Source organism: Mus caroli, chromosome 12, assembly GCF_900094665.2.
Source record: "Mus caroli chromosome 12, CAROLI_EIJ_v1.1, whole genome shotgun sequence".
Lineage (NCBI taxonomy): Eukaryota > Metazoa > Chordata > Mammalia > Rodentia > Muridae > Mus > Mus caroli.
In genome coordinates, this window is record NC_034581.1 from 31,362,482 (window position 1) to 31,384,846 (window position 22,365).

Below are 22,365 nucleotides of genomic sequence, written 5' to 3' on the forward strand. Positions count from 1 at the left end.
AAAGTAACTAAGATACTCTCTACATATCACAAATTGAGTTACTTTCTCAAGGATATCAACCAAACTTGGCATAACAAGATGCAGTCAGATTAGGTCCATCACATAACAGGGCCATACACAACAATCTTCTGCTAAGGCTAGACAATTCAGCCCAGTTAGGGGAAAGGGATTCAAAGGCAGGCAGTATAGTCAGAGACAGATCCTGCTCCTACTTTAGGAGTCCCATATAAAAACCCAGCTGCACAACTGTTGCATATGTGCAGAGGACCTAGGTCAGTTGCATGCATGCTTTCTGATTGGCAGTTCAGTCTCTGAGCCTCTGTGGGCCTACGTTAGTTGATTCTGTTGGTTTTCTTGTGTTGTCCATGAGCCCTCTGGCTCCTTCGATCCTTCTTCCCCCTCTTCCACAGGATTCCCCAAACTCTGCCCACTGTTTGGCTGTGGGTTTGTGCATCTGTTTCTATCAATGAAGCCTCTCTGATGACGGGAGTGCTGGTTTTCTGTCTGTAAGTGTAGAAGAATATCATTAATAGTGTCAGGGCTGTGCTCCAGATCTCAAGCTGGGCCTTCCCTCAAATTCTATTCCATCTTTCACTTTGTACATCTCATAGGCAGGACAAATTGTGTGTCTAAGGTTTTGTGTCTGGGTTGAAACTGGAAAGCTGTAAGGCAAAGGACACAGTCAATAGGACAAATCAGGAACCTACAGATTGGGAAAAGATCTTCACTAACCCCGCATCTGATAGAGGGCTAATATCCAAGATGTATAAAGAACACAAGCTAGCCACAAAGAAACCAAACAATCCAATCAGAAATTGGAGTATAGAACTAAACAGAGACTTCACAACAGAGGACTCTTGAATGGCCGAGAAGCACCTAAAGAAATGTTCAAAGTTCTTATTAATCAGGGAAATGCATATCAAAACAACCCTGAGATTCCACCTTATACCAACCAGAGTGGCTAAGATCAAAGCCTCAGGTGACAGCACATGTTATCGAGGATGTGGAGAAAGAGGAACACTCCTCCATTGCTGGTGGGATTGCAAACTGTTACAACCACTCTGGAAATCAATTTGGAGGTTCCTCAGAAAATTGGAAATGTATCTACCCTAAGCCCCAGCTATACTACTCTTGGGCATATACCCAAAATATGCCCCACCATGCCACAGGGGCATGTGTTCCACTTTGTTCATAGTGGCTTTGTTTATGATAGCCAGAAGCTGGAAACAACCCAGATGTCCCACAACAGAAGAATGCATACAGAAAATGTGGTTCATTTCCACAATGTAATACTATTCAGCTATTAAGAACGAGTACATGCTGAGTTTTGCAGGCAAATGGATGGACCCAAAGGGACATGCATGGTATGTACTCATTAATAAGTGGATATTAGTCAAAAAGTGTACAGAATACCCAGGATGTAGTCCACAGAACTCAAAAAGGTCAACAAGCTGAAGGGCCCAAGTGAGGATGCTTCAGTCCCACTTGGAAGGGAGAAGAAAGCAAATCCAGGAAGGGGGGTGTGGGAGGGAAGGACCTGGGTGACAGAATTCACCTAACCCTCAAGAGACTTGAGACCCCAGGGAGTGTGTGTGTGGGGTCCTGGTAGTGTGGGGGTAGGGGGATGGGGACATCCTCTTGGAGACTTGAAGGGAGGGTGGTGGTGGTGGTGGTGGTGGAGGAGATGGAGGAGGTATGGGATGTAGAATAGTCAGGGTGGACTGGAAGGGAGATAAAGTCTGGACTGTAAAAAAAATGATTAAAGAATAAATTTAAAAAAAAAACAAGTTTTGATTTAAAGGTTTTCATCTTTATTACAGAAATGAAAATTTACATTCTTGCTGTAGTCTTGGTTTTTTTTTCTTATTAAAACATTGGTTGTTCACAATTGCTCTGTAGTATACAGCTTGAGGTCAGGCATGGTGATTCCACCAGAGGTTTTTTTTTATTGTTGAGAATAGTTTTTGCTATCCTAGGTTTTTTGTTATTCCAGATGAATTTGCAGATTGCCCTTTCTAACTCAGTGAAGAATTGAGTTGGATTTTGATGGGAATTGCATTGAATCTGTAGATTGCTTTTGGCAGGATGGCCATTTTTACTATATTAATCCTGCCAATCCATGAGCATGGGAGATCTTTCCATCTTCTGAGATCTTCTTCGATTTCTTTCTTCAGAGACTTGAAGTTCTTGTCATACAGATCTTCCATATGGCGGTCTTATAGTGATTTAGTAGAGTTGTAGTGAATGTTGGCTGAGATGAAGGGCTTTTAAAAGAATATGAGGTAGATTGTCCATGTGTATTTTGAGATGACTCAGGATATCCAGTATGTGGGATAAAAAGAATGTTGGATTCCATGTATCCATCTGCACTGAAAGCCTAGCTTTGCTTTGGGAATTAGTACTTTTTAATGTGCCTGCAGATTGCAGTCAATGGAGAGTTTTGTAAATTGCCAGTGTCCTTCACTGTGCTGCCCATTTGGAAATTGCACTGTTGAGATTTCCATCCTTAGTTGTTCTGATGCAGTTTATAAGGAGCATTATCCTGGTAGTAGAGTGTTAAAGTTACCTCTTCCCTTCCCTTCCTGAAGTACTCCAAGACTTGTGTTCAGGAGCAAGAGTATTACTAGTGTTTACTGTTGTTGTTGTAGAAAAATTACTCACTGCTTGTGACTAGAAGATGAGATAGTAATGATACATACAAAATATGATAATAATGAAAAATGAAAGAATAATCAGTCTTGGAGAAGGCTGCAGGGGAACCGAGTGGCTTTTCCTTATTACAAATGACAGTGAAGTTTTTGGTTTCATGGGAGTGTTTGCTTTTACAATGGAACAGAGTGAGCCTAAAGGGAAGCTTTAGGAAGGAGGGAAAAGTGGGAAACTGGATAAAGAGAAGAAGTATGGTTAGAGAATGGGACAGGTCTATGTCAATGGATTGCTTCATGGTAACGTGGCTCATCAGTTCAGAAATAGTCTAAGACTATGTTGACCAACTGTGGTGGGTTATAATTGGATGTTGGATGAAGAGTCCTTAGGAAACAGTCTAACTAAACCTGTGATGTATTGAATATCTTAGAAAGATGTAGGGGTGTGTCCTCTTTAGGTTTGGATTGATTCTATGGGATACCAGGAGAGACCCAAAGTCTATGGTGTTGCTCTGTAGCTTAGTGAGTGCAGTGGTTATAGGCTGCTTGTTCTGACATGGACCAGCAAGGCTCCAGAACCTCTTCGCCTAGCGTACCAGTTTTGCTCTTTTGTGCTGCTTTGAGTTGGGGGTGTGTGTTCTATATGTGCCTGATAGTGAACTACAAAGGTTAGAGTATACTTTTTGCTTTTATATATGCTACCTTTCAGGAATAATTTACATTGTGCAGGTCCTGATTTGATAGATTTTACTTGTTTCACTGTTTAACAGTATGGACTCAAGACAGAATGAAAAGCAATCCTCTTTAGGCCACCTTCTCTTACTTCTGCATTAGGATTTTATGTATGGTGCTGTACTGGCTAGTTTTGTGACAACTTGACATAGCTGGAGTTATCACAGAGAAAGGAGCTTCAGTTGAGGAAATGCTTCCATGAGATCCAGCTGCAAGGCATTTTCTCAATTAGTGATCAAGGGGGAAAGGCCCCTTTGTGGGTGGGACCATCTCTGGGCTGGTAGTCTTGGGTTCTATAAGAGAGCAGGCTGAGCAAGCCAGGGTTAGCAAGCCAGTAAGGAACATCCCTCCATGGCCTCTGCATCAGCTCCTGCTTTCTGAAACTGCTTGAGTTCAGTCCTGACTTCCTTTGGTGATGAACAGCAGTATGGAAGTGTAAGCTGAATAAACCCTTTCCTCCCCAACTTGCTTCTTGGTCATGATGTTTGTGCAGGAATAGAAACCCTGACTAAGACAGGTGGTTTGAAAAACCTTTAATAAAGAAATTAGTTGCCTTAGTCTCAAGGAAAACCTACATGGGACTGAAAATTTGTGATTGATAATGATTCATATTGCTCAAAGAATATTAGCTAATCTGTAACTTATTTATGTATTTGGTGGAGCCCCCTACTCTGGCTCGCTACTCCATGCAGCCCAGGCTAGGTTTGGAATTTGACCACACTCTGGAGTGCATGATTACAAGCACATACCACCAAACCTGTCAGCCAACACAGGTTGCTAATTTTACATCTAATTTTTGGGTTTTTTTCCCCGTTGAACTTGAAAATGTGAGACTTCAGACATGACTGTCAGTAGATTGATTAAATTTCTTTTAAAAATGAAATCTTTTAGAAGTCCAATACTTCCATGCTTTAAGAATGGTCCTGGTAAATATGATGAGTATGAATAAAGACTTTACGGAAAATAATTCCATGCAATTTCAGCAAGTTTTTAGTCACAATTAGGTGAACTGTAAAACAAATTTGCTGATAGCTTATAGGAGAAATAAGAAAATAGTACTCTGTGAAAATACAACTTGCACATAATTATAGTATTACCATGTTAACTAGCAATTAAAACCCATTTACTAAGCAGAACACATGTCATATTTCACAATTTAAAATTTTTATTACAATTATTTTATGTGTGTGCACACATGCATGTTATGTGTTGGAGCATAGAGGAATTTGGCAGTCAGTTTTTCTTTTTCCACACTGTGTGTCCAGGAAGCAAACTCAAGTCGATAAGCTTGCTGGCAAGTGCTTTACCATTTAGCTGGTCCTACCTTTTAAAATTTAAATGATCTCGTATATATTTACTTAATTTCACATGTATTTGAATTATGAAACTCAGAAAAATTTGTTAAGGCTGTAATGCCAAGTAGATGAAGCTTGGGTTGTATTACGGGGTTTAAGTGATGCCAAAAGTATACTGTTATAGGTGGACTGTGAGGTGTTTTGTATGTGATTTTTGTGCTCATAGTTTTAGGTATCCTTACTTGCAAGATGGAAACTGAGGGGCAATTATGCTTGCTTTATTTTCTTGAATTACTTTCATTTATCTGGTGCTTAGGTAGATAGGGATTGCCTCACTTTTAAAAAACTTGGTGGTCATTTGTTAGAGGACTCTGGCTAGAAAGTCATTTCCCTGAAGTCTCTGGGGGTTCGTTGTGCTATAGATTCACAATCTTTGCAGAAGTACTAAGATTTTTCTTTGGCTGTGACAGGTGACATCATTTGCTAAAAATTTCTAGGCTCCAAATCTTTTATGTTACACTGGGTGGTGTTATTTTTTTTGGTAACTCAGGTCATTATTTGCAATATCGGAATATATCCAAAGGTGGATTTGCTGTAGTCTTTAACCTTAGGGAAGCAGGGTGCTAAGGTTCTTTCATTCTTTTTTTTTTTAATTAGATATTTATTTCATTTACATTTCCAATGCTATCCCAAAAGTCCCCCGCACGCTCCCCCACCCACTCCGCCAGGCTCTTTCATGCTTGTGGCTCATCTGAGCTTGAGGTGCAGATTTATCGCTCGATAGGATGAGTACTAAGTGCCATACCGAGCACAGAGTGTCAGTAGTCAGTGAGTCTGCATCCCTCAAAGCCTGAAAGGTTGGTAATGGAAAAAAAGGCCTGCGAGTAATTTAATCCAACCTTTCTTTTAGAGTCTATTTTAAAATTATTATTAATTTATTTCCAGTAGAGGTTAGATTTTCTAATTTCTGTCTTTGTATATAGTTTTACTAATAGACTAATTTTAGCATATGATTTGCATTATTAATATTTTGCTAAATGGACTATTCATGGTCAGATATTTAGTGTATATTGTATGATCCCATTAATAAAAGTACATATAAATATAAAAATAAAGGGGAATAGATTTATATTGCATCATTGCAGGCTTTGAGGGATGCAGACTCACTGACTACTGACACTCTGTGCTCGGTATGGCACTTAGTACTCATCCTATCGAGCCGATAGATCTGCACCTAAGGCTCAGATGGACCACAAGCATGAAAGAGCCTTAGCATCCTGCTTTCCTACGGTTAAAGGATCTCTCAGATCCTCCTATGTACCCTTCCTTGCTTTCTTTCAAATTCAAGCCTTCTGTTTTTCATTACTTGTGGATGATATGACATTAAAGAAAAGACAGGCACACAGATGTGCACATTGAAACTAAGATCAGGTGGAGTGCTCCAAGGCTACTTGGGATCTCAGCAAGTTTATTAGCTACCGGATGTGGGAGGGTTGGCTAATATGAGTAGAACGAACAGCTCAGTAGGCTAGCAGCCTCAGGCTGTCGACATCAGGGAGGAGGACCCCGAAGTTGTTAGTCTTTTCACACAATGACCAGTCATTCATAAACTCATACTGGACTCCGGAGAGCAGCTTTGTCTTTTCTCTTCAGCCTAGCATATGGGTAATGACTTGGCCAGTTTCCCATGGGCCACTTAGTCTTGTCCTCAACAGGCTATGCCCATGCCAAAATACACATCACCCAGGACTTCACGCTCTTTGAACTTCCTACACACTACATTATGAAAAATATTAGACTCTTTTAGAATTAAGGATTTAAGAATGCACAGTGGCTGTCTTAGATTGGGTTACTACTTCTTCAATGAAACTCCATGACCAAAGTGACTTGGAGAGAAAGGGTTTATTTTGTTTACATTTCCATATGACTGGACAGGAAACCAAACAGGGCAAGAACCTGGAAGCAGGAGCTGAAGGAGAGGTGCTAATTACTAGCTTGTTCCCCATGCCTTGTTGAGCTTGTGTTTTTAGAGAACCCAGACCACCAGCCCAGGGATAGCATCATGCAGAATGGGCTGGGACCTTCCCCATCAGTGACTAACTAAGAAAATTGGAGTCAGATCTTATGGAGGCATTTTCTCAATTGAGATTTTCTCCTTTCAGATAATTTTACTCATATCAATAGGACATAAAACTGTCCAAAATAGATGTTTAAAAGGAAAGGTTTGCTTCATGAAAGATAACACTGTGCTGGCTCTTGGAAAGAACTTGCTAGAGAGAGAATCTTTCTAGAGTGGAAAAGTATTCCATCCTAGCAGATAGAAGCAAGAGAATTAACTGGTCTTGCTCATGGAACAGTATTTTTTAATCTTTATCAAAGATAGTTTTGACACTAAGGGGAGTATAGGAGAGTCAGTGTATTCGTTGCTGTTCTGTTTCTCGGAAGAGACACCATGCCCAAGGCAATTTATAAAAGAAAGCAGTTAATTGGGGGCTTGCTTACAGTTTCAAAAGGTTACTCCATGATCACCATGGCAGAAGCATGGGTGGCAGCAAGCAGGTCTGGCATGGGAGTGGTAGCTGAGAGCTTACATCTGATCTGCAAGGTGGAGGCAGAGAGACATCTTGAGACCGAGCCTGGTGTGGGCTTTTGAAACCTCAGAACCTACCACTAGTGGCACACTTCCAACACAGTCACATATCTTAATCTTAACCCTACCTACAGTCCACCAAATGTGAGTCAAGTGTTCAAATAGATGAGCACATGGACCCATTCTTACCCAGAGCCATCAGGTAGTTACAGTGAAGGATTTGCCTAAGGCTGTGACAGTGAAGAGGGGAGGCTCCAGGAAGTATAAAGGGTAAAACACAAACAGGCTTTGCCCACTCATAGGAGGAGCAAGTTCCAAGAGGATGCTTTAATACAGCTCTGATGTTTCTCTTTTTAATAACTGAGCAGGCATTAGTCTCTTTAAGGGAGAGAATAAAGGAGATACTTGGTGAATGCACCCAATTTAATTTTGCTGATGAGTTTATAGTACTCATGAAAAGTTCAGGCATAAATAGAGTGTAGTTGAGTAAGTTTCTGAAACTTGGTGTTATATGTTCAGGAAAAGGATGGATTAGAAAACAAAGAATATTTGAGGATTATGTGCATAATTGTAAGGCCAATCCTTAGGATTGTATGTTTTCTTGTGTTTAGAAATAATCACAGGTATACTTACAGAGTAATTTTTATTTGTCTTGGTCCCCTTTCTCACTTTTATCACATTACAGACATTATCTGGGTGCAACCCCTTTTGTAATTTCTGATCTTTCCTCCCTTATTCCACTGAGTTAATTATTCCTGAGGTAATTGGATTTATTCTAAATTTAAACTAAGGTGAAAGAATGCTTAAGTCAAAGCCCTTTGTGAAATGGGCATGTGTTTATGCCTTAACCTTCACTAAGAAATGGGTTCTCTGCAATTTATTACTCTTGTGTTTTCTCACTCTGATAGTGACTTAAGTATAGACAGTTGTCTTTTTCTCTCATTAAAAGAGGAGTAAAATTTTATCTTTGCAGCCTGACTGCTACTCCTGAGACCGATGAGGAGGTTAACTTGAGGCTAGGAGTTCAAGACCAGAAAGGGTAACCTAGTGAGAGACCATTTTCAAACAAAATTAGACTCAGCATCAAGAAACCTTTTAGTATGTGTGGAGACCATGGCTCTAGTGCAGGCCATGTTCATTTTCATGGTTGACAACACTATTGAACTTTCTTTATCTGATTACAGCTTTGTTTATTAATATAAGTTAGTGCTTCTAAACCTGAAACAGTTCAGTTTCTTTATCTGATTACAGCTTACGTTTATTGATCCCAGCCAGAATTTTTTGATTTTTTTTTTAAAAAAGTCAGAAACCTTGATTCATAGCGATTTTTAAAATTTTATTTAGAACCTAGACTATTAGGGAAGGAAAATATATATGTTGGACAAATGAAGTGGGCTGACTTTCTGAACCCTTTCTCAGTTTTTAAATTCTTTGTAATAAGCATAAGGCAGCATCATCTACTACAGCATTTTGCAATATTCTTGACAACAGTGGAAAAGGAGATGGGCTGAATTCCTGGATTTTACTTTCATACCTTTTGTTTATTCTTTGATATATTTTGATAATACCACTTTCAATTCCCTTTTCTGCTCTCTCAGGTAATCCCCAGCATCTCCTCCTTTCACCTTCATATTTTGTCTTCTCCTCTTCTTCGCTTTTTGTAATCCTGAGGATTCATTAGTTGAGCCTGCTCTAATGCTGACTGAGCAAGCTGGCTTGAGCCTGTGCACTGACTGTTTGAATATGATGGCCCTCATCATATCCAGCAGACAACATTTCAGAACATCCTCTGGAGCTTACGTATTTTTGCCCCCCTCTGCGATGTTCTCGATTGGGTGAGTAGGTCGCAGTTGTAGATACCCTGTTTAGGGCTGAACCCTGAACATTAAGTTACCGTCAGCGCTTTGACCACTTATGAGTCACCGCTTTAACTGCCGTCCACTGCACAAAGAAGAATCTCTGGCTACGACTGAGAGCAGAACTACCCTAAGTGGGTAAGCATAAATGTTTAGAAGGCAGCTTGACAACATGCCCATTTAGCAAAATAGCACTAGGATGAACTTTATCTTATCTTGTTTGTTTGTTTGTTTGTTTATTTATTTATTTATTTATTGCTTGCCAAACTACAAAAGTGTAGTTTGTGTTAGTGTTAGCTTTATTTTTGATACTGGCAACTAAGGCTATGGCTTTTTCTATGGGTTTTTCTTGTGTAGACTAGGTATACACTCTATTCTGATACATATTCCCAGGCTACAAGACTACCCTTTGAAGACAGTTTAAAAGGAATTTGAGAACTGTTTCAGGTTTAGAAGCACTAACTTATATTAAAAAACTATTCCTCATTCTTTAAAAAATGTATTGTAGTGTGTGTGTGTGTGTGTGTGTGTGTGTGTGTGTGTGCATGCTACAGTGCATCATGGGAAGGTTAGAGAATGACTTGGAGTGAAGTCTCTCCTGTCCATAGGTTGCCGGGTGTGTACAGACGTCTTTAGCCTGCTGAGGCATATGGCTGCCTTCCCCATCCTCATTTATACTGTAGGACATGCAGGCCACAGACTGGATCCTTCGGTAGCCAGCTCCTTAATGTTGGGATTCTGACACAAACCAGCATGCCAAGTTCATATTATCCTCTTTCCCTTGGAAGCAGAATCTGTTTTATTTATGCTTTCAGCATTAAGGCTTGACACAGACCTAGTTATCATACAATCAGTCTGAAATGTCCAAAACAATCTTTGAAGGACAGTAGTTTTTATGTCAAGAGTTTACTTTCCTATATATAAAACAAGTTATTAGAGCTCAGTACTTAGTTCATTATTGTTATTGATTTGTTGTTTTTTTTGTTTTGTTTTGTTTTTTTTTTTTTTGTTTTTTTGGTTTTTTTTTGAGACAGATTTCTTTGTGTAGTCCTTCTTGACCTGGAACCTGATCAGCTAGCCTCAAACTCCACCAGCCTCTGCCTCTTCAGTGCTGGGACTAAAGGTGTATTTCATTATGCCCAGTAGTTCTGTATTTAAAACAATATTTTTCTTAGTGGAATAGCTTCATGTGTGTTGCACCACAGTTAACTAATCATAGGAAATGACTAACTCAGATTGAGTTTCCTGGCCTGTAAATATACAACATGTTTAGGCATTATTTATCTCCCTGCAGTGACTACTTGAGAGTAAATGTTTGACTGTCCAACTGAGCCTTATGATTGTTGTGTTTTAAAAATATTTCAGTGAAAGATATCAAGTCTAAAAGTAGGAAACATCATATACAAACAGGGAAGTAGGAAGAACAGTGTACCAAGCCCCCTGTGCTCCTGTCAGCCCACAGGCTGTTGTAGCTACATGCTTTTTACTTTTTCTTCAATAGAACTCTGAAGGTGATCTTGAAGAATAGTTCACATACTTGATTTCATCTTGAAAATATATTTTAAAAATTCACTGTTAAAAACCACATTATCATTATGCCAGCTTAAAATAATTCCATTTTATTAATATCATTATACTAACAATGCTTAGAACTACCAAATTCCTTTTTTCTTGCTTTCTTTTTTTCTGCCATACTTTGTTTAAAATCAGTTTGAGAAATTTCAATGCATGCTGGTTTAATCTACAGATTGCTTCCTGCTCTTATTCCACATCATTCTTTTTCTTTCCTTTGAATTTCACTTGTTGAAGAAACTTTGTTTCCTTTTGCTTTTTACCCTCTGGTTTTTCCCACCATATGAGTTCTGCTTGATTCATCTCCATGGCATTTGTAACATTCTCTCAGTTTTCTGCATTCTTAAAGTAAGGCTCACGTTTAACTTTATTTTTCCCAGTAGCACAATCCGTAGATAGTGGTGTTTGTATCGCATTATTCTATGAGGCATCTGTTTCTGTTACTTTTTCATTCAAGAATTAGCAGCTAGATTTATGTAGACATGTAATTCATTAAGAATTGCAGTACATCCATCATCATATGAAATATTTCTTAACAACCTTTCTTTTTGTCAACAGTGGTGACTTGGTAGATGTTTAATTCTCTCTTACCTTTAAGACAAATGACAGGATTGTCAGTCTTTAGAAGAGATCACTGGGACTTTTTGCAGAGTTGGGCCAGTCCATCACAGCCATTGCTCTGACCATGCCATGGGTGGGGAGGTGGATGTCTTTGGAATCCTCCTAGTGTAAGTGGGCCATCTTCTGGTGCTAGAGGGTTCATCCTAAGAACGTTTCTGCCCCTGACTGAGATCAGTCATTCTTCCAGTTAGCCTTGATGCGTATTATTGCCAGTATTGCTTTTTACGGAAAGGTAAAATACTTAAGGCTCTTTAAAGTGATAGAAGAATTTTGGCTGCTATTCTTATGTTATTTTCCATTAAAATCCACCATTAGTTTGCCATACTGTGAAAACACTGGAAGGAGTTTCTCTATATGTGATTATTTTCACTGAGTGTAGTTTTCATAATTATGTAAAATATTTGTACTGTTTGAAGATCATATATAGAACAAGGTTTTTTTAGAAATATATAGCACTCAACTGATCCCCTGTATCCCACTGCCTGATAGAACCTGTCTATCATTTCCTTTGAAAAGGGAGCATTGTAATTTTCTCTGATATCTGTGCATATTTTAACAGTATACAATTTTATTTAGCGAAAATAATTAGAATAAATATGCTGATAGAAAAAAGTTATTCAAAATAAATAGAATTGATTGTTTTTGGTGTAATGAATTCTGTTAACTCATAATTTACTCACAGTGGAAATTTAAGTGTCTTAATCTTTGGTATATTTAAATTTTTTGCTTTCAATCAATTTTTTTTTGATTTTAGTTATTTTTAAGAGAATTTTTGGATAAGGTATACTTCAATGTTATTATTAAAGAGTTTAAAATTGACCTTAATCTGGCAAAGGGAAATGTTTATAAATAGCAACATGTTTTCTAAATGGTGAAAATTCTGTCATAAGATTACCATCCTCCCCACCCTGAAGTAAGCATTCTTTAATAGCATGTACTAACTAACATTTGTGGCATAATGTATAGGTAAGGGCATCGTTATTTTGTATATGTGTGTTCCTGTGCGTGTGTGTATGTGTTTTGTTTTTAGATGAATATTGATTGAGATGTTTATTTTAGAAATAATTACGAGACTGGAGAGATGAGATGGCTGAACAGTTCAGTGCACTGGTGGCTCTTCTAGAGGACCTGGGTTCAATTCCCAGCACCTACATGGCGGCTCAAACCTGTAATTCCAATTTCACACAGACATACATGCAGGCAAAACACTGTTGTACATCAAGTAAAAAGACATTATTTTAAAAAGTAAGAATTATCTACTTATTTAATTATTTACACATAACACACAGACATATACACATGGTGTTCATAGAAGCCATGAGGTGTCAGAATCCCTGAAATTAGAGTTATATATGGTTGTGAGTCACTGTGTAGGTGCTGGGAATCAGACCAGCTTCTCTGGAAGAGCAGTCAGTGCCTTTAACTTCTGAGCCCTCAAGTTAATTAAAACAAAAAACAAAACAACAACAACAAAACCCCAAAAACTTTGAGTGTTAAAATTTTAATTGTTTAAAATTTTATTTTTTTTTAAAACTCTTTATTGACAGTTATTATAATAAATTGATTTCTAGTATTTTCTTGATTAGTCTGTTTCCTTCCTCACTGTCTGTTAAACCTCTTATCAGAAATCCAGAAAATTGTAGCAAACCAGTTGTACCTTTTTTGACTTTGAGTGTTTGTGAGAAGTCTGCTAGGATTGCTTACTTCTATATACTCCATCAGCATTTTATGTAGTCTTCATTTCTTTGTGCATCAGAGGAGGCATTCAAAAAATAATGATTTTTAAATTTAATTTTAACACTAGTTGTTTCTGGTCCCTAATTCATTGATTCCGCTGTTTGCATTATGGGAACAAGGAGGAAAAATGCCTAATAAATAAATAGTGTGTGTGTGTGTGTGTGTATAATTTTTTTTGCCTGCTATTACTTTATACTTGGTGTAACTGTTCCTGAATTGATAAATTCTTGTTATAAAACCCACAGAGTTTGAGCATACAAGATGGCTCTTTGGAAAAAGGTACTGCTGTACAAACTTGAGTTTATCACCAAACCTCATGCAAAAGTGGAAGGAAATCCTCATGCCCTCCAGAGTTGTCCTCTGACCCTGTGCGTGTGCACAGCAGGCATACACGCAACAAGAATACATACACTCTTAAAACCCACTGAATTCATAGCAGCTTGTTATCACATATTTTCTTTATTATTACATTCTTGAGGTTCTCTTGGCTTGTGAGAGGTAATTTCTTACTATTACTGTAATAAATATATTAAGGATTTGTTTGGAAGTCATCTACACAGGTTCTATTACCAAAGAAGCAATACGTATGTATGTATATAATTTACTTGTTGTGCTCTCCTTCCAGTTGTAACAGGAAGGAGAAACTCTGAGGGTATTCCCAGTTAGCTAGCTTTGAGACCCAAGTGCCTGACTGAAATATCTGTCCTCACAAGTCCTCTCTCTGTCCCTGTCTACTCAACAGCTGTATTGAAAACTTAGACCATGTCACCATCTTTTGGCATCCTCCCCAAAGGTACATTAGGTACCTTGAATTGGGTGAGTGGAAGATTTTTCTGTTACTGAGCATGAAAAGTGAAGGTTGGGTTCTTAGCACAACATTACTACTTCAGATGCTGCAAATCATGGTGGTTAGATAAATTGTGCCAGAGTATGTGGAGTTAGCCAAGAGCTTGCTACTATTTTTATGTGTTATTCCCTGGGGAGAAGGAGGATGGAGCTCTGAATTGGTTTTGTTTTGGAGAGTGGGGTGTTGGCATGGGTTGTACTGGCATGACCACATGATGCTTGAAGCCATCTGGTCAGGTGGAGAGGTGCATTGCTTTTTACATTCTTTCCCCTTATCCTACCCTTGACTTCTCTCTCCTCTAGTCTCTGTTTTTCCTTTTTAGCTACTAAATGGATTAATATTTAGTAAATTGGCATGTATACATCAGATCTTGATTATATTATAGCCTTAAATGAAGCTTGGGTCTCTTGTCAAGATAACATTCGATTGAAATTCCTAGAGAATAGTTTCCAGCTTACTATAGATAGAATTAGGTGGGAGGAAGACAGGCTAGACTTGTGATAATGCCACTCTTATGGCTGTTTTGGTTGTTGAACTATATATAATTTCTTAGGTTGGCATTAAATTTGTATAAGCTTTGATTCTTGGCCCCATTTGTTTGGTTACCCTCTGCCATGAAATGTATTAAAATGTACTTGGGGGTTGGCATGATGTCTCAGGTAGGGGCACTGTCTGCTCTTGCAGAGGATCTGGATTTGATTCGTAGCAACCAAGTGGCAGTTCATGACTGTCGTCGGTACCTCAGTTTTAGGGAATCTGACACCCTCATCTGATCTCTGTGAACACCAGGTATACACATGATGCCCATGAAGGCAAAACACCCATAAAATAAATAAATAAAAATTTGAAGAGTGTACTTGGTTTTTATAGCTCTGAGAGTAGTTTATCTCATGTAGTAACTCAAATCAGAGTCCAAGGTACTTCATATGGGAATTCTGACAGCTTGTCACCGGCTGATCAAAAACAGCTGCTTTCACTTGGCCCTGCTTCTCACATGCCAGGATGCTCTCGGACTGACTGGAATGGAATATGCAGTGTATTTATGAATAATGTTGCTTAGTTACAATTGTCTATGGTCAGACTGACTGACTTGAGAGATGATCTCTTATGAAGAATTTTACATTAAGAAACAGCAGTTTTGTAGAAATACATCTTTTCTAGTACCAGCTGTATGTACGAACTTCAAATTTTGAACATAAGTATGCTTTGATAAAGTATCAAAAGATGAATTATTTCTATCTGCTATGATCCTTTTTATTCTATTTCTTGATAGTGAGACCTTTGAAGGAATTTTTTCTTTTTTTTTTCTTATTATTCTTGTCCTTTTTTTTTTTTCTGTCTAGTTGTTATTCCCCTCCTGCTTCAACCTCCAACAGTTCCTTATCCCATTCCTCCTCCCCCTTCTCCAAGAGGATGTCCCCATCCCACCCCTACCCTACCTTGCTTCCCTACTCCCTGGAGCCTCCAGTCTCTTGAGGGTTAGTTAGCTGCATCTTCTGTCACTGAGGCTGGACCAGGACCAGACAGTCCTCTGCTGTATATGTGTCATGGCCTCATACCAGCTGGTGTATGCTGCCTCATTGGTAGTCTAGTGGCTGAGACATCTGGGAGGCCCAGGTTAGTTGAGACTGCTTGTCTTCCACAGGGTCACCCTCCTCCTCAGCTTCTTCCAGCCTTTCCCTAATTCAACCACATGGGTCTCTGGCTTCTGTCCATTGGTTGAGTGAGTGTAAATATCTGCATCTGAGTCTTAACAACCTGTCCCTGTCTTCAAGCCCTTTTTCTGTGTGTGCCTGCCCCACTGAGTTAAATTAGAGTTGCTTGCAGGAGTGTGGGTTGGAGTTTATTTAATACTGGAATATGAATAAAGCATCAGGCTACTCCACTGAAGAAAAGGACACTCCCTCTAGTAACCACTGTCTGTCAGTAGGTCCCGAGGGATGAGGGTCTCAGGGGTCTCTCCCCCATGTGTGATAAAGTATTTAGAGGTTCCATCTCGTGCATGTATCCACAGCCTCAGTGAACGCATGAATGCTATAGCTATATCATGTTCACAACATCTTTTTGTTACAGGGTTCTGCCATCTTCATGGTATCACATTTGTTTTCCTGTTCCCTATTCCATGATACTTTCCCTATACCCTGAAACTTTGGAGAGACGATAGTAATGTCCCATTTATCACCAAACACTTATTCTTACCATTTTGGCCAGTTAGAGTTTTCTGTATTAACTGTCATCCACTCCAGTATTAGGTGTGTGACCTTGAAAATTGAAACAAATCCTTATATCTTAATTTCTTTAATGTGGGTGTGTGTGTCACCCACCCTTTCTTCCTTCCTTCCTGGGGCAAAGTCTCATGTAGCCCAATTTTTCCTTGAACTCACTGTATCTGACGGACTTGATGATCCTCCTGCTTTTACCATGGGGTCCTGGATTATAGGCGTATAACACTTCACCTGGTTGTATACTGTGCTGAGGGCCATATCCAGAATTCCTGTGTGCTGGGTAAAAACTTAGCAACTAAGCTACGTGCATCTCCAGCTGCTCTTTACTATTAAAGTAGAAATGACAATGATTGAATTAAAGTTGGCCAGTGGGGCCTGGGCTCACGTGTTCTTTACAGTAGCACCTAACCTGGGTGAGGGCCCGAGAGCATGTGATGATTACACAGCTAACCAATAGGACAGGTGGAATTTGAACTCCAGAGCCCAGGAAACATTTGTATCAGCGTACACCTCTACTTGACTGTTTTCTAATTTACTGCTTAGTACAGTTTGATTTTCAGAGCCTTTTAGAGTTTAGAATCGTATATAATGTTTTCTGGATCTGGAACTATATAGTTTGGTCTAAAGTATAAAGCATTCTGACAGTGTGTTAGGGAAAACCATCCTGGGCCCTAGCTCAGCTACCAACGCTGTGAATCTGCAGCTTAGGTACTTGACGCTTGAGAAGCCCTGTGATAGACTCAAGGTTTCCACCTTTGAGTTGTGAGGGTTCCAGGATACATCAGCATGGATATTTCAGTGTTGATTTGTGAATTTAGCAAAGAAAATGGTACTATATGGAGGATTCTTTCATGTAAATGTAGATTTCTTTCTTTTCTGGCATCTTTAGGTTTTATTTGTCTGAATTCGTGAAGATTTTTGACATAGTCAGAATTATCCTAAATTTCATCATCCATGATCATTTTAGGAAGTTATTAGAGTTATAACTGTTTAACTAGATTAACTAGTATTAGGTAAATATTTTAATGAAAAAATATTATTTTTGATAATGCACTGTTCTGATGCTTCAATAAGGAATTTTAAATTTGAAATTAGTAGATAGTTGTAAGAGATTAACACCCAAACAATTTCTTGACTTAATTGGACATGCTTAATTTTGTTAGTCTGTAAGATTTTAAACTTTTCCCTGGGTCTGGAGCTATATATAGTTCTGAACAAACCCTTGCCTTAGACCCTTGGCATTGCAGAGTATGACCAAAGCATGTGTGCATACACATAATGAAACTGCAAAGAAGAAATAACAGAACAAGCTAGCACACCCAAACCAAACCAAACCAAACCAAACCAAACCAAACCAAACCAAATTTCTCTCCTTAATTAAGTTAACATTGTAGACTTTTTCTTATGTGTAAGAAATACTAATTTACTGTTAGACTTGGAAAAATCTGGAAACTTGAGGGTGTAGTGATGCACACTTACTAGGAGTTTAAACAGGAGGATTGCTTAGCATTTGAGCTAGTCTAGACTATATGTATAACTGGTTTGAGGCCAGTCTTGAGTATAGTCTGTCTAGGCATTCTTCCCTTACCCCCATTATAGAAAACTTGACATTTAATACAAATTTTGTGTCTTCCTTGGAAATTGTTTTGTTAATTAAGCTTAGTAATGAATACAATTAATTGTGATTACTTTGAAATTTTATTTTCAAATCAAATATTACATATTTATTTATGCATTTATTTTTTATTTTGTGTATGTACACGTCTCACTGTGTGCACTCGAAGAGTTCAACATGCAGGAGTTGGTTCTTCTCATATTGATCCCAGATAGGAATTTAGGTCTGCAGGAACGTTTATCAGTGAGCCATCTTACCAGCCCCTTGAAAATCTGTTTGAGAAAGATATAATTCAAACATAAAACTAAGTAGAAGATATATAAAATTAGAACTAAATAGCCTGGTGAGTAAGTATTTGAGAAGACTCTCTTGTTTTCCAAGCTAGGAAAGCTATTTTACTGTTTTAAAAACTTAAGAATATATCATTAATTGACAAATTATTTAGTTCTGAAAAGAACAAGCATCAATTTGTATACATAAAGGGTATTAATGCTAGTAGTAAGTCAGATTACACTAGAGAAGGTGGGCTGAGCAATACCTGTCTGTGCCATGTCTAGTTTCACCTTTCAGGGGAGTTTACCAGACAGAACTCTTGGGGGAAGTTGGTAACAGTTTGGTGGACAGAATGTTGCTTGTTGGTGGGCATATGGCAATACTGTGGTGAGATGTATGTTGAGTTTAGTGATGATCAATGGGAAAAGGGAAAAGGGTGATTTTTGCTTTACTTCCAACCAGGGAGGTGGTGATAGCAAAAAGCCTCTGATGAGGAACATAGAAGAGAATATGAATAAATAGGAAAGCTCAGCATCATAAATAAATTCCTCCTAAGTCAGTTGTGGGAGAGCCTTCTGTTTCTTGTGTTCTCTTCTTGGCTGTCCTTTTCTCTGGAGGAGCTGTCCTACCTGATGAACTGTTTTCATAGTTTGAGAATGTAAACATGTGGAGCCATATACACATGTATGCCTGTGCTTCTGTACACAGTTGTGCTCTGCTGCTTAAGAGTATCAGCACCTTCAACTCTGCTTAACTATGCACGAAGGAGTCAGTGACTGACTGCATGAAACCCTTTCATTCATAATCGACAATATGTATTGGCTGTGCTGTAGGTTTTTGGCATTAATTTTGTTTAGTGTAACATCTTGTAATGCATGCTTTCTTTTCTTTTCTTTTCTTTTCTTTTCTTTTCTTTTCTTTTCTTTTCTTCCTTTCTCTCTCTTTCATTTGGCTCAGTGTCTTAATTGTTTTGTCTTATAAGCCATTCTTCTCTGTTCTTCTTGGTAACAGTAGTGAGACAAATACCATCTTTGTATACAGTGCATAGCAAATTTATGGAGAAACTATTTGAATTGAATGTCTTTATTTATTCATTAAGACTTAAGTTGCTGAAATCCAATTTGCCTTTAACAAAGGAATACTTTTACTGTATAAAACAGCGTATTTCTTTATAACTAATTTTCTTTTCTTTGAAAAAGATGAAGATTGTGGACATACTTTGTTAAACCTGTGGCTAGCTTTGGTGATAGAAATTGGAGTTTTCTCAAGTATATTTTCTTGAGTTTCTGTGTAATACTTGGATACAATAAAAATCTAATTTTCAGTAAGATAATGTATATTGAAATTTTAATTAAAAGTACGTAAATAGTCCTTGAGATTTAATTTTAAAGTATTATAAATAATAACTAAGTAAACTAGTTACTTATCCTAATACTTTTCTGAATGCTTTTACAAATGTAAATATTCAATTATCTTATAAATACTTTATTTCTTATGCAGGTTTTCATTAAATAATTTGTATTACTATCTCTTATTGCAACTTTTCCCCCCTCAGTATTTATTGATGATCTCTCTAAATTTCTTGACTATTGTTTCTTGGAAATGAATTCCAAGGATATATTACATTTCCAAAAGTATATACTTTAATGCTTACTAAAATACACTGTAAATGTATAAAATGAAAAATTTTGATCATTGGTGTTTAAAAGGAGAAATTAAAACCTTCTGAAAAGTGACTCTTCTAATTTACAGAAGAATTCTTTCTTTTGTTTTTATTTACGTCCCCTTTGTTCCTTTGCTTTATTTCAGGCCAGTCTATCCATATGGGGATGGGGAAGCCTTGGCATTGTCCTTTTTCTAATAACCTTTGGACCCTTTGTAATATTTTATTTGGCATTTTATATCCTCTGCTTTGTGGGAGGGTAAGTATACGCAATGAAAATTTTATAATTTTATGTGTGTGATATTTTGTTAAAATAGAAATAAATTGACTATGAGAGCTAGGAGTGTGATTTGTTTTCCAAATTTTGTTTACCAAAGTTTATAAAAAAAATCAAGTAAAATTCAGATATCCTTTTGTATGTGGTGGTTATCTTTTATAATGAAATTTTAATTACTAAACATGAAGTATCTTTTATAATATAAATTAATATTCTTGAATTAAAGTTAGAATTTTATTATCTGTTGGTAAACTGTGACCAGCTGAGATAACACATCTAGTTTTACATTAAAGGAGATACTGTTTCATTGTATCATTAGATGTCAAGTAATCATTGTGTCTTCAGATGGATGTTATTACTTTGGCCCAGACAGTTCAGATGACTACTTGCTTTTATAGTTTCCTCTTTATGGTTACTTGATATATCGTATTGTAATTTCCCTTAAGTTATAAGCCTTTATAAAGAAGATTCCAGCCAAACCATATTATAGCTTAGTGCACATAACAATTGGTATTATGAGGAAAGTCTAGGTGGTGAACGTCCTGTGAGACACCGCCCAGTTTAGCTCAGCTAGAGTAAGTATTTGTTGTTGATTTGTGCTGTGTTTATCAAGTCCACTTTATGTAATTAGTATACAGTGTGCACTTCTAATACTTTTTGAAAGTATTTTGAAACCTCCATTTGGATGATTTTTGAACATAGAGCTGGAGGTGGCTTTACCTGATTGAGCAGGTAAACCAGGACACAGGGTCTGTGCGATATGAAGGGGTGACTCCTGAGGGGACCTGCTACCCACGTGCTACCCACGTCCTACCTGAGGTGGACGTGCAGTGTGTATGTATGTAGACAGTGAAAGTCGTGGGTGGCTGTTTTCTAGGGAGCACACCATTGCTTACTGGGCAGTTCTGCCACAAAACTATATTGTTTTTAGATTCAATATTTTCTTGGTAATTACCTAGATGCAGTACCTTGAACTGAAATACTTAAATCTATTTCAGCCGCAGGAGTCAGGTGACCCAGAGTTCAGAATATCTTTAATGAAAATATTGGTACAGGATGTCTGAAACTAAATGTGCCCTTCAAAGCCAGTAAGAGATCTCTAACTACACTGACTTGCATGGTTGCACTTTACACCACAGGATCAAGGCTGCTTTTAGTGACTGGAAAGATGATTTTTCATAAAGAGATGCTTTTCTAAACTTTTAAGAATCTGAAAGGTAGAGGTTCTACTAATTTCATAATTAAAATAAGCCCCTTTTCAAGACAGGAGGAAAATTATTTTAAAGTATTTCCTACTTTGGAAAGAGGAATTGTAGACTTAGAGAGGATGGTGAGAGTTCTAAGACAATAAACAGGATCTCTCTCTCTCTCTCCCCCACCCCCTTTTCCTCCCTCCCCACTCCCTCTCCCTCCCTTCTCTCTCCCCTTTCCCTCCTTCTCTTCTCCCTCCTTCTCTTCTCCCTCTCTTCCTCCCTTCCCTTTCCCTCTCCTCTCTTCCTCCTTTTTCCCTCCCTCCCCCCTCCCATCTCCTTCTCTTTCTCCCTCCCCTTTCTTTCTCCATTCTCCCTCCTTCCCCCTCCCACTTCTGAAACAGCATTTCTTTGTAGCCCTGCTTGTCCTGGAACTCAAACAGGCTGGCCTTGAACTCAGAAATCTACCTTCTCTGCCTCTGTAATGCTAGAATTAAATGCATGTGCCACCACTGCCCCACTTGAGAAGGATTTCTTAACAGTAAATTACACACAGAATTTGATAAATGGAATGTACTCTCTACACAGTTACTACAAGTTTATTGAGTTTTCTAATTTATCAAGGAATAACTTCCAAAAATGGTTTGGATACTTAGAATTCTATAAAGGTTTTAGATAAAGATAGCTCATTGGAAGTAACGTTTATAGTTGTATGATGGAGTGTGAAATTGCAAACTCCTGCTGTACTGTGAATTAGTGTGCTTCTGTACTAGTTCACTTACCCACTGGGGCTCCCTGACATAGTAAGGGTCTTTTGTTTCCCCTGAAACCCAGTTGAAGAGACATTCTCAGAATGCTTCCTTATGGCCACCAAGGTCATCATTTTTTGAATTGTATCTTCTCTTTTCCTGACCTTGATTATGCTGACTGACTGTCCCTTCAGTAAAACTTTGTATCATTCAATGTTTTGTAAATTTAAGTAACAAAATAGATTTTTTTTAAGAGTCAAGTGGTGATATTTTATAAATTAAAAGTAATTTCCTAGTTTGGTTTTGCTTTTTCTTAAAATTTTAAATATGTGCGCCGGGCCTGGTGGTGCACGCCTTTAATCCCAGTACTTGGGAGGCAGAGGCAGTGGGATTTCTGAGTTCGAGGCCAGCCTGGTCTACAAAGTGAGTTCCAGGACAGCCAGGGCTACACAGAGAAACCCTATCTCAAAAAAAAAAA

General features: G+C 38.1%; 1 protein-coding gene across 3 annotated transcripts in view; it reads left to right on the plus strand.

The window, feature by feature from the left end:
* The window catches only part of Snx13 (sorting nexin 13), a 95,924-nt gene that overhangs the window by 10,943 nt on the left and 62,616 nt on the right, over window positions 1-22,365 (plus strand). For all 3 annotated transcript variants that reach the window (XM_021178790.2, XM_021178789.2, XM_021178791.2), the window contains exon 2: window positions 19,818-19,930. In XM_021178790.2, coding sequence (XP_021034449.1) covers window positions 19,818-19,930 — 113 coding nt within the window. The remainder of the gene's footprint in view (window positions 1-19,817; window positions 19,931-22,365) is intronic.